This window comes from Stigmatopora argus, unplaced genomic scaffold (genome assembly GCF_051989625.1).
Source record: "Stigmatopora argus isolate UIUO_Sarg unplaced genomic scaffold, RoL_Sarg_1.0 HiC_scaffold_35, whole genome shotgun sequence".
Taxonomy (NCBI): Eukaryota; Metazoa; Chordata; class Actinopteri; order Syngnathiformes; family Syngnathidae; genus Stigmatopora; species Stigmatopora argus.
In genome coordinates, this window is record NW_027520049.1 from 226,422 (window position 1) to 239,065 (window position 12,644).

The 12,644-nt window shown below is 41.3% G+C and overlaps 1 protein-coding gene across 1 annotated transcript; it reads left to right on the forward strand.

The window, feature by feature from the left end:
• Nucleotides 1-10,097: 10,097 nt before the first annotated feature.
• On the forward strand, nucleotides 10,098-11,705 carry LOC144070338 (forkhead box protein E1-like). The gene has a single exon (XM_077594898.1). It carries the CDS (start codon nucleotides 10,342-10,344, stop codon nucleotides 11,377-11,379), a length of 1,038 nt encoding a protein of 345 aa, XP_077451024.1. The 5' UTR covers nucleotides 10,098-10,341; the 3' UTR covers nucleotides 11,380-11,705.
• The last annotated feature ends 939 nt before the right edge of the window (nucleotides 11,706-12,644 follow it).

Below are 12,644 nucleotides of genomic sequence, written 5' to 3' on the forward strand. Positions count from 1 at the left end.
TTTACCCCAATTTGGGCACTTATTCTTGCCTAACATCCCCCCAGAACCTCCCTGGAAGACTAATTTTACACAAAATTGTGAAGTATACATCTACCCACAAATAAGACACCATTCCTGGGTAAATGGACCAACCAGAACCACTCAGGACCAGTTCCAACACAAGCACTCGTTGTCATAAAAGTGCCCAAATTAGGCACACTGTTTGTGGCATAACTTTACTTCACAACTACCCTGGAAGATTATTTTATACAGAATTGTCAATATACATCTACCCTCATATGAGACAAAAATTCAGGTTAAATGGACCAACCAGAACCACCCAAGACCAGTTCCAAGACAACCACTATTTTTAACGCAATTTACCCCAATTTGGGCACTATTTCTTGCCTAACATCCCCCCAGAACCTCCCTGGAAGACTAATTTTACACAATATTGTGAATTATACATCTACCCACAAATAAGACACCATTCCTGGGTAAATGGACCAACCAGAACCAATCAGGACCAGTTCCAATACAAGCACTCGTTGTCATAAAAGTGCCCAAATTAGGCACACTGTTTGTGGCATAACTTTACTTCACAACTACCCTGGAAGATTATTTTATACAGAATGGTCAATATACATCTACCCTCATATGAGACAAAAATTCAGGTTAAATGGACCAACCAGAACCACCCAAGACCAGTTCCAATGCAACCACTATTTTTAACGAAAATTACCCCAATTTGGACACTTATTCTTGCCTAACATCCACCCAGAAACTCCCTGGAAGATTATTTTATAGAAAATGGTCAATATACATCTCCCCTTATATGAGACAAAAATTCAGGGTAAATGGACCAACCAGAACCGCTCAGGACCAGTTCCAAGACAAGCACTCGTTGTCATAAAAGTGCCCATATTAGGTACATTGATTGTGGCATAACTTTACTTCACAACTACCCTGGAAGATTATTTTATACAGAATGGTCAATATACATCTACCCTCATAGGAGACAAAAATTCAGGGTAAATGGACCAACCAGAACCACCCAAGACCAGGTCCAAGACAACCACTATTTTTGACGCAATTTACCCCAATTTGGGCACTTATTCTTGCCTAACATCCCCCCAGAACCTCCCTGGAAGACTAATTTTACACAAAATTGTGAAGTATACATCTACCCACAAATAAGACACCATTCCTGGGTAAATGGACCAACCAGAACCACTCAGGACCAGTTCCAACACAAGCACTCGTTGTCATAAAAGTGCCCAAATTAGGCACACTGTTTGTGGCATAACTTTACTTCACAACTACCCTGGAAGATTATTTTATACAGAATTGTCAATATACATCTACCCTCATATGAGACAAAAATTCAGGTTAAATGGACCAACCAGAACCACCCAAGACCAGTTCCAAGACAACCACTATTTTTAACGCAATTTACCCCAATTTGGGCACTATTTCTTGCCTAACATCCCCCCAGAACCTCCCTGGAAGACTAATTTTACACAATATTGTGAATTATACATCTACCCACAAATAAGACACCATTCCTGGGTAAATGGACCAACCAGAACCAATCAGGACCAGTTCCAATACAAGCACTCGTTGTCATAAAAGTGCCCAAATTAGGCACACTGTTTGTGGCATAACTTTACTTCACAACTACCCTGGAAGATTATTTTATACAGAATGGTCAATATACATCTACCCTCATATGAGACAAAAATTCAGGTTAAATGGACCAAACAGAACCACCCAAGACCAGTTCCAATGCAACCACTATTTTTAACGAAAATTACCCCAATTTGGACACTTATTCTTGCCTAACATCCACCCAGAAACTCCCTGGAAGATTATTTTATAGAAAATGGTCAATATACATCTCCCCTCATATGAGACAAAAATTCAGGGTAAATGGACCAACCAGAACCGCTCAGGACCAGTTCCAACACAAGCACTCGTTGTCATAAAAGTGCCCATATTAGGTACATTGATTGTGGCATAACTTTACTTCACAACTACCCTGGAAGATTATTTTATACAGAATGGTCAATATACATCTACCCTCATAGGAGACAAAAATTCAGGGTAAATGGACCAACCAGAACCACCCAAGACCAGGTCCAAGACAACCACTATTTTTGACGCAATTTACCCCAATTTGGGCACTTATTCTTGCCTAACATCCCCCCAGAACCTCCCTGGAAGACTAATTTTACACAAAATTGTGAAGTATACATCTACCCACAAATAAGACACCATTCCTGGGTAAATGGACCAACCAGAACCACTCAGGACCAGTTCCAACACAAGCACTCGTTGTCATAAAAGTGCCCAAATTAGGCACACTGTTTGTGGCATAACTTTACTTCACAACTACCCTGGAAGATTATTTTATACAGAATTGTCAATATACATCTACCCTCATATGAGACAAAAATTCAGGTTAAATGGACCAACCAGAACCACCCAAGACCAGTTCCAAGACAACCACTATTTTTAACGCAATTTACCCCAATTTGGGCACTATTTCTTGCCTAACATCCCCCCAGAACCTCCCTGGAAGACTATTTTTACACAATATTGTGAATTATACATCTACCCACAAATAAGACACCATTCCTGGGTAAATGGACCAACCAGAACCAATCAGGACCAGTTCCAATACAAGCACTCGTTGTCATAAAAGTGCCCAAATTAGGCACACTGTTTGTGGCATAACTTTACTTCACAACTACCCTGGAAGATTATTTTATACAGAATGGTCAATATACATCTACCCTCATATGAGACAAAAATTTAGGTTAAATGGACCAAACAGAACCACCCAAGACCAGTTCCAATGCAACCACTATTTTTAACGAAAATTACCCCAATTTGGACACTTATTCTTGCCTAACATCCACCCAGAAACTCCCTGGAAGATTATTTTATAGAAAATGGTCAATATACATCTCCCCTCATATGAGACAAAAATTCAGGGTAAATGGACCAACCAGAACCGCTCAGGACCAGTTCCAACACAAGCACTCGTTGTCATAAAAGTGCCCAAATTAGGCACACTGTTTGTGGCATAACTTTACTTCACAACTACCCTGGAAGATTATTTTATACAGAATTGTCAATATACATCTACCCTCATATGAGACAAAAATTCAGGTTAAATGGACCAACCAGAACCACCCAAGACCAGTTCCAAGACAACCACTATTTTTAACGCAATTTACCCCAATTTGGGCACTATTTCTTGCCTAACATCCCCCCAGAACCTCCCTGGAAGACTAATTTTACACAATATTGTGAATTATACATCTACCCACAAATAAGACACCATTCCTGGGTAAATGGACCAACCAGAACCAATCAGGACCAGTTCCAATACAAGCACTCGTTGTCATAAAAGTGCCCAAATTAGGCACACTGTTTGTGGCATAACTTTACTTCACAACTACCCTGGAAGATTATTTTATACAGAATGGTCAATATACATCTACCCTCATATGAGACAAAAATTCAGGTTAAATGGACCAAACAGAACCACCCAAGACCAGTTCCAATGCAACCACTATTTTTAACGAAAATTACCCCAATTTGGACACTTATTCTTGCCTAACATCCACCCAGAAACTCCCTGGAAGATTATTTTATAGAAAATGGTCAATATACATCTCCCCTCATATGAGACAAAAATTCAGGGTAAATGGACCAACCAGAACCGCTCAGGACCAGTTCCAAGACAAGCACTCGTTGTCATAAAAGTGCCCATATTAGGTACATTGATTGTGGCATAACTTTACTTCACAACTACCCTGGAAGATTATTTTATACAGAATGGTCAATATACATCTACCCTCATAGGAGACAAAAATTCAGGGTAAATGGACCAACCAGAACCACCCAAGACCAGTTCCAAGACAACCACTATTTTTGACGCAATTTACCCCAATTTGGGCACTTATTCTTGCCTAACATCCCCCCAGAACCTCCCTGGAAGACTAATTTTACACAAAATTGTGAAGTATACATCTACCCACAAATAAGACACCATTCCTGGGTAAATGGACCAACCAGAACCACTCAGGACCAGTTCCAACACAAGCACTCGTTGTCATAAAAGTGCCCAAATTAGGCACACTGTTTGTGGCATAACTTTACTTCACAACTACCCTGGAAGATTATTTTATACAGAATTGTCAATATACATCTACCCTCATATGAGACAAAAATTCAGGTTAAATGGACCAACCAGAACCACCCAAGACCAGTTCCAAGACAACCACTATTTTTAACGCAATTTACCCCAATTTGGGCACTATTTCTTGCCTAACATCCCCCCAGAACCTCCCTGGAAGACTAATTTTACACAATATTGTGAATTATACATCTACCCACAAATAAGACACCATTCCTGGGTAAATGGACCAACCAGAACCAATCAGGACCAGTTCCAATACAAGCACTCGTTGTCATAAAAGTGCCCAAATTAGGCACACTGTTTGTGGCATAACTTTACTTCACAACTACCCTGGAAGATTATTTTATACAGAATGGTCAATATACATCTACCCTCATATGAGACAAAAATTCAGGTTAAATGGACCAACCAGAACCACCCAAGACCAGTTCCAATGCAACCACTATTTTTAACGAAAATTACCCCAATTTGGACACTTATTCTTGCCTAACATCCACCCAGAAACTCCCTGGAAGATTATTTTATAGAAAATGGTCAATATACATCTCCCCTTATATGAGACAAAAATTCAGGGTAAATGGACCAACCAGAACCGCTCAGGACCAGTTCCAAGACAAGCACTCGTTGTCATAAAAGTGCCCATATTAGGTACATTGATTGTGGCATAACTTTACTTCACAACTACCCTGGAAGATTATTTTATACAGAATGGTCAATATACATCTACCCTCATAGGAGACAAAAATTCAGGGTAAATGGACCAACCAGAACCACCCAAGACCAGGTCCAAGACAACCACTATTTTTGACGCAATTTACCCCAATTTGGGCACTTATTCTTGCCTAACATCCCCCCAGAACCTCCCTGGAAGACTAATTTTACACAAAATTGTGAAGTATACATCTACCCACAAATAAGACACCATTCCTGGGTAAATGGACCAACCAGAACCACTCAGGACCAGTTCCAACACAAGCACTCGTTGTCATAAAAGTGCCCAAATTAGGCACACTGTTTGTGGCATAACTTTACTTCACAACTACCCTGGAAGATTATTTTATACAGAATTGTCAATATACATCTACCCTCATATGAGACAAAAATTCAGGTTAAATGGACCAACCAGAACCACCCAAGACCAGTTCCAAGACAACCACTATTTTTAACGCAATTTACCCCAATTTGGGCACTATTTCTTGCCTAACATCCCCCCAGAACCTCCCTGGAAGACTAATTTTACACAATATTGTGAATTATACATCTACCCACAAATAAGACACCATTCCAGGGTAAATGGACCAACCAGAACCAATCAGGACCAGTTCCAATACAAGCACTCATTGTCATAAAAGTGCCCAAATTAGGCACACTGTTTGTGGCATAACTTTACTTCACAACTACCCTGGAAGATTATTTTATACAGAATGGTCAATATACATCTACCCTCATATGAGACAAAAATTCAGGTTAAATGGACCAAACAGAACCACCCAAGACCAGTTCCAATGCAACCACTATTTTTAACGAAAATTACCCCAATTTGGACACTTATTCTTGCCTAACATCCACCCAGAAACTCCCTGGAAGATTATTTTATAGAAAATGGTCAATATACATCTCCCCTCATATGAGACAAAAATTCAGGGTAAATGGACCAACCAGAACCGCTCAGGACCAGTTCCAACACAAGCACTCGTTGTCATAAAAGTGCCCAAATTAGGCACACTGTTTGTGGCATAACTTTACTTCACAACTACCCTGGAAGATTATTTTATACAGAATTGTCAATATACATCTACCCTCATATGAGACAAAAATTCAGGTTAAATGGATTAACCAGAACCACCCAAGACCATTTCCAAGACAACCACTATTTTTAACGCAATTTACCCCAATTTGGGCACTATTTCTTGCCTAACATCCCCCCAGAACCTCCCTGGAAGACTAATTTTACACAATATTGTGAATTATACATCTACCCACAAATAAGACACCATTCCTGGGTAAATGGACCAACCAGAACCAATCAGGACCAGTTCCAATACAAGCACTCGTTGTCATAAAAGTGCCCAAATTAGGCACACTGTTTGTGGCATAACTTTACTTCACAACTACCCTGGAAGATTATTTTATACAGAATGGTCAATATACATCTACCCTCATATGAGACAAAAATTCAGGTTAAATGGACCAAACAGAACCACCCAAGACCAGTTCCAATGCAACCACTATTTTTAACGAAAATTACCCCAATTTGGACACTTATTCTTGCCTAACATCCACCCAGAAACTCCCTGGAAGATTATTTTATAGAAAATGGTCAATATACATCTCCCCTTATATGAGACAAAAATTCAGGGTAAATGGACCAACCAGAACCGCTCAGGACCAGTTCCAAGACAAGCACTCGTTGTCATAAAAGTGCCCATATTAGGTACATTGATTGTGGCATAACTTTACTTCACAACTACCCTGGAAGATTATTTTATACAGAATGGTCAATATACATCTACCCTCATAGGAGACAAAAATTCAGGGTAAATGGACCAACCAGAACCACCCAAGACCAGGTCCAAGACAACCACTATTTTTGACGCAATTTACCCCAATTTGGGCACTTATTCTTGCCTAACATCCCCCCAGAACCTCCCTGGAAGACTAATTTTACACAAAATTGTGAAGTATACATCTACCCACAAATAAGACACCATTCCTGGGTAAATGGACCAACCAGAACCACTCAGGACCAGTTCCAACACAAGCACTCGTTGTCATAAAAGTGCCCAAATTAGGCACACTGTTTGTGGCATAACTTTACTTCACAACTACCCTGGAAGATTATTTTATACAGAATTGTCAATATACATCTACCCTCATATGAGACAAAAATTCAGGTTAAATGGACCAACCAGAACCACCCAAGACCAGTTCCAAGACAACCACTATTTTTAACGCAATTTACCCCAATTTGGGCACTATTTCTTGCCTAACATCCCCCCAGAACCTCCCTGGAAGACTATTTTTACACAATATTGTGAATTATACATCTACCCACAAATAAGACACCATTCCTGGGTAAATGGACCAACCAGAACCAATCAGGACCAGTTCCAATACAAGCACTCGTTGTCATAAAAGTGCCCAAATTAGGCACACTGTTTGTGGCATAACTTTACTTCACAACTACCCTGGAAGATTATTTTATACAGAATGGTCAATATACATCTACCCTCATATGAGACAAAAATTTAGGTTAAATGGACCAAACAGAACCACCCAAGACCAGTTCCAATGCAACCACTATTTTTAACGAAAATTACCCCAATTTGGACACTTATTCTTGCCTAACATCCACCCAGAAACTCCCTGGAAGATTATTTTATAGAAAATGGTCAATATACATCTCCCCTCATATGAGACAAAAATTCAGGGTAAATGGACCAACCAGAACCGCTCAGGACCAGTTCCAACACAAGCACTCGTTGTCATAAAAGTGCCCAAATTAGGCACACTGTTTGTGGCATAACTTTACTTCACAACTACCCTGGAAGATTATTTTATACAGAATTGTCAATATACATCTACCCTCATATGAGACAAAAATTCAGGTTAAATGGACCAACCAGAACCACCCAAGACCAGTTCCAAGACAACCACTATTTTTAACGCAATTTACCCCAATTTGGGCACTATTTCTTGCCTAACATCCCCCCAGAACCTCCCTGGAAGACTAATTTTACACAATATTGTGAATTATACATCTACCCACAAATAAGACACCATTCCTGGGTAAATGGACCAACCAGAACCAATCAGGACCAGTTCCAATACAAGCACTCGTTGTCATAAAAGTGCCCAAATTAGGCACACTGTTTGTGGCATAACTTTACTTCACAACTACCCTGGAAGATTATTTTATACAGAATGGTCAATATACATCTACCCTCATATGAGACAAAAATTCAGGTTAAATGGACCAAACAGAACCACCCAAGACCAGTTCCAATGCAACCACTATTTTTAACGAAAATTACCCCAATTTGGACACTTATTCTTGCCTAACATCCACCCAGAAACTCCCTGGAAGACTAATTTTACACAAAATTGTGAAGTATACATCTACCCACAAATAAGACACCATTCCTGGGTACATGGACCAACCAGAACCACTCAGGACCAGTTCCAACACAAGCACTCGTTGTCATAAAAGTGCCCAAATTAGGCACACTGTTTGTGGCATAACTTTACTTCACAACTACCCTGGAAGATTATTTTATACAGAATTGTCAATATACATCTACCCTCATATGAGACAAAAATTCAGGTTAAATGGACCAACCAGAACCACCCAAGACCAGTTCCAAGACAACCACTATTTTTAACGCAATTTACCCCAATTTGGGCACTATTTCTTGCCTAACATCCCCCCAGAACCTCCCTGGAAGACTAATTTTACACAATATTGTGAATTATACATCTACCCACAAATAAGACACCATTCCTGGGTAAATGGACCAACCAGAACCAATCAGGACCAGTTCCAATACAAGCACTCGTTGTCATAAAAGTGCCCAAATTAGGCACACTGTTTGTGGCATAACTTTACTTCACAACTACCCTGGAAGATTATTTTATACAGAATGGTCAATATACATCTACCCTCATATGAGACAAAAATTCAGGTTAAATGGACCAAACAGAACCACCCAAGACCAGTTCCAATGCAACCACTATTTTTAACGAAAATTACCCCAATTTGGACACTTATTCTTGCCTAACATCCACCCAGAAACTCCCTGGAAGATTATTTTATAGAAAATGGTCAATATACATCTCCCCTCATATGAGACAAAAATTCAGGGTAAATGGACCAACCAGAACCGCTCAGGACCAGTTCCAACACAAGCACTCGTTGTCATAAAAGTGCCCAAATTAGGCACACTGTTTGTGGCATAACTTTACTTCACAACTACCCTGGAAGATTATTTTATACAGAATTGTCAATATACATCTACCCTCATATGAGACAAAAATTCAGGTTAAATGGACCAACCAGAACCACCCAAGACCAGTTCCAAGACAACCACTATTTTTAACGCAATTTACCCCAATTTGGGCACTATTTCTTGCCTAACATCCCCCCAGAACCTCCCTGGAAGACTAATTTTACAAACAAAGTCAAAGCATTTCCGTCCTTTAAAAGCAGCTTTAAGCAAACGAGGGCAACTGCGGCATTTCGTGTTTCTATCAAAACATCACTGACAACTTTCGGATTCGTCCACACAAAAGGACGAGAACAAAAAAGTACAAATAAGAATCTTAGTTCATTATTTTTTATCTGAAAACTTGCCACGTTCCAACTTACATTTTAACGTCAAACTTCTCATTTTAGTGTCAAACTTGGTCAGCTAATAAAATGAAATGAAATGTGAATAACATTGCGTTTGAAATTTGACAATTTTTATGTAAAACAGCCCAATTTAACATGAAATGTAAATTTTAAGATGATAGGATCACTTTTGATGTGAAACTTCTGACATATACATATAAATAACATCAATTTTAAAACGTTAAAATGCACAAATTGACTTTTTTCTGCCCTGGCGACGACACGCCTTTGTTAGCGACACCAAAAATTAAAGTTAATACGCAACCATATTCCGCAACATCCTAATTCAATGCCCATCTAGGCCACCAGAGGCAGTATAAACACACACTTTTACTCCTAACTAGTCTAGTCGAAAAATGCTACTTCCAACTAGCACGGTCGCTTTTTCTAAGACGCAACTTTGAAAGCAAACTTGACCTCCTCCAGAAATTCTGTCAAGGAAAGAAACGATTCCTTTTCACCCGTCACCGTCTGTCATTGCCACATAACGCCCGCGCACATCATTTGTTGACGCAGAAACGTCCATCAGCACGCGACGGAGACAAAAGCAAAGAGGCATGCGAAGAGAATGCCACGCCCCTCAGGTGCGAGTGCCTTAGCTAATCCCTCCCCGTCGCCACCGGCGAGGTGAGTCACTCTCAAACACTCCGCAGACGCCAGCCGAGCCCGCCAGTCACGTCCGGAAAGCCACGGGCCGACCCCGGGTTCCCCATCGCGGACGGTGAGTGGCCGGGGATTCCGCCAGTTCATCTCCGCCAACAAAATGCCGGCGGTGAAAGCGGAGAAGGATCCTCCGACGGACGCCTCGTCGTCGTCGGCCCCCGACCCCCCGGAGGAGCCGCCCCGGGGGCGACGCAGGAAGCGACCCCTTCAGCGCGGTAAGCCGCCCTACAGCTACATCGCCCTGATCTCCATGGCCATCGCCAACTCTCCGGAGCGCAAGCTAACGCTGGGCGGCATCTACAAGTTCATCACGGAGCGCTTCCCGTTCTACCGCGACAACTCCAAGAAGTGGCAGAACTCCATCCGCCACAACCTGACCCTCAACGACTGCTTCATCAAGATCCCCCGCGAACCGGGGCGCCCGGGGAAGGGTAACTACTGGGCCTTGGACCCCAACGCCGAGGACATGTTCGAGAGCGGTAGCTTCCTTCGGCGCCGGAAGCGCTTCAAGCGCTGCGACCTGAGCACCTACACCTGCTACGTGCACGACAAGGCGCTTTTGGCGCCGGTCCACGTGGGCAGACCCTACGCCAACGCGCCGTACCCCGACGTCAGCCCGTCCTACGGGCAGCAGCTGATGACCTCGTCCTACTACCCTTCGCCGTCGCCGCCCAGTTTCGGCCCGGCTCAGACTCGGAATTTCACCATCAACAATCTGATCGGAACGCCGGAGCAGTCTATCCGCGACTTTGTCCCCGAAGTGATCCCGGGGGGCCCCTGCGCCCTGCCGCCGCCCGCCTTCCAAAGCCAGGGTTGCGGCATCGTCACCCCGCCTCATCCCGCCGGCGCCGCTTCGCACCCGGGGTTCCCCTACCCCACGCCGAGCGGCCACCCGCACATCCACCACCACCACCATCACCACCACGCCCTCTCCCAGGGCCCTTACGGACAACTCCAAAGCCAAGCGTACGCCGCGAGCGGTCGCCTGGGCTCCTCGGGAGAGGCGAGCGATATCTACGACAGGGTCTCGCCGGTCCAGCTGGGTTCCTTCTCACAGTACAACGGCGCCAATTCGGGGGGTTACTTGCGACACCCGCCGTATAGCGGCAACATGGACAGGTTCGTGTCGGCTATATGAGCGTCGTTAAAGGTACTACGGGGAGGGGGATGGTTGCTATTTTATTTCTTTTCCTTTTCGCAAAACTAATCGTCTTTATTTTCCGGTCAGAATTCAGGTGGGTCCAAACATGCCACTATTCTTTTGATTTTGTATTTACCGCCAATGAAGTCAAACGTCTAAAGTTCGCCGGGAAAAGCAGCTTTGCGATATTTACTGATTTGTACCGCGATTAGATTCGATCGATTTAATTGAATGGGAACATGTTTAACGACGCCATCACTTCTACTTCACTAAAAGAAGCTTTAAAAAGGGGCCATTTTAATAAACAATTTTGCTGATGAAAACTTTCACGCGTCTCATTTTAATCTTGGACTTTGGAAATCAAAAAGGTATTAAAAATAAAAAATTCTACTCAATTATTTATATAATTATTTCTGAATATCGTAAGACGATAATATGCCTTAAATCATCCTATTACAATGGCGCTTTATCTATTCTTTACAGAAAAAATGGATAATTGGCTTTTTTTTATTTTTATTTTTTATTTATTTTTTTACAAAGTCTGCCACGATTTAATTCTATCCAAGAGTTTACCATATAATTCAACACTAAACATTAAAATATATTTCACTTAAAGTATCATACTTACCTAATTTCCTTACTTGTGCAAAGGTGTCAAAGTCAAGGCCCGGGGGCCAGTTGCGGCGAAGCAAATCATGTACATGGATCACTTCAAAATTGTACTTTGCCCCCTAAAAAATAAAAATATATAAATAGTTACCAACCTGCCTTAAAAACCTTTAATAGAACAAATACTTACATATGTGGGCATCCCATTTTCACCTGTGCAGGCCACAATATTAACCATTGGTGTGACCTACACGACCCTAAAATGTTCAGAAACACAAGGTTTTAATAATAATTATAACATTTTTTCTTTTCATTAATCGTTTATTTGTTATTATTTTCCTGAATAAAGACAAACATAACTTGACTAAACCATTTTCAATCCACTTAAAATGACCAAAAACTGAAAAACACAAATGATTTAATAATAATTATAAAAAAAATATTTTCATTAATAATTATTTTGTTATTATTTTCCTGAATAAAGACAAACATAACTTGATCAAACCATTTTCAATCCACTTAAAATGACCCAAAACTGAAAAACACAGATTACTACTAGTCAAACAAGTGGTTGTTAGCAAAAGTATAGTTTAACCTTAAAAAAACCACAACAAAAAACAACATATCCCTTATTTTTAAAATCCCTTTTGCGA

Coding starts and splice junctions, on each gene's coding strand:
- LOC144070338 (XM_077594898.1), top strand. CDS start 10,342: ATGCCGGCGGTGAAAGCGGAGAAGGATCCTCCGACGGACGCCTCGTCG.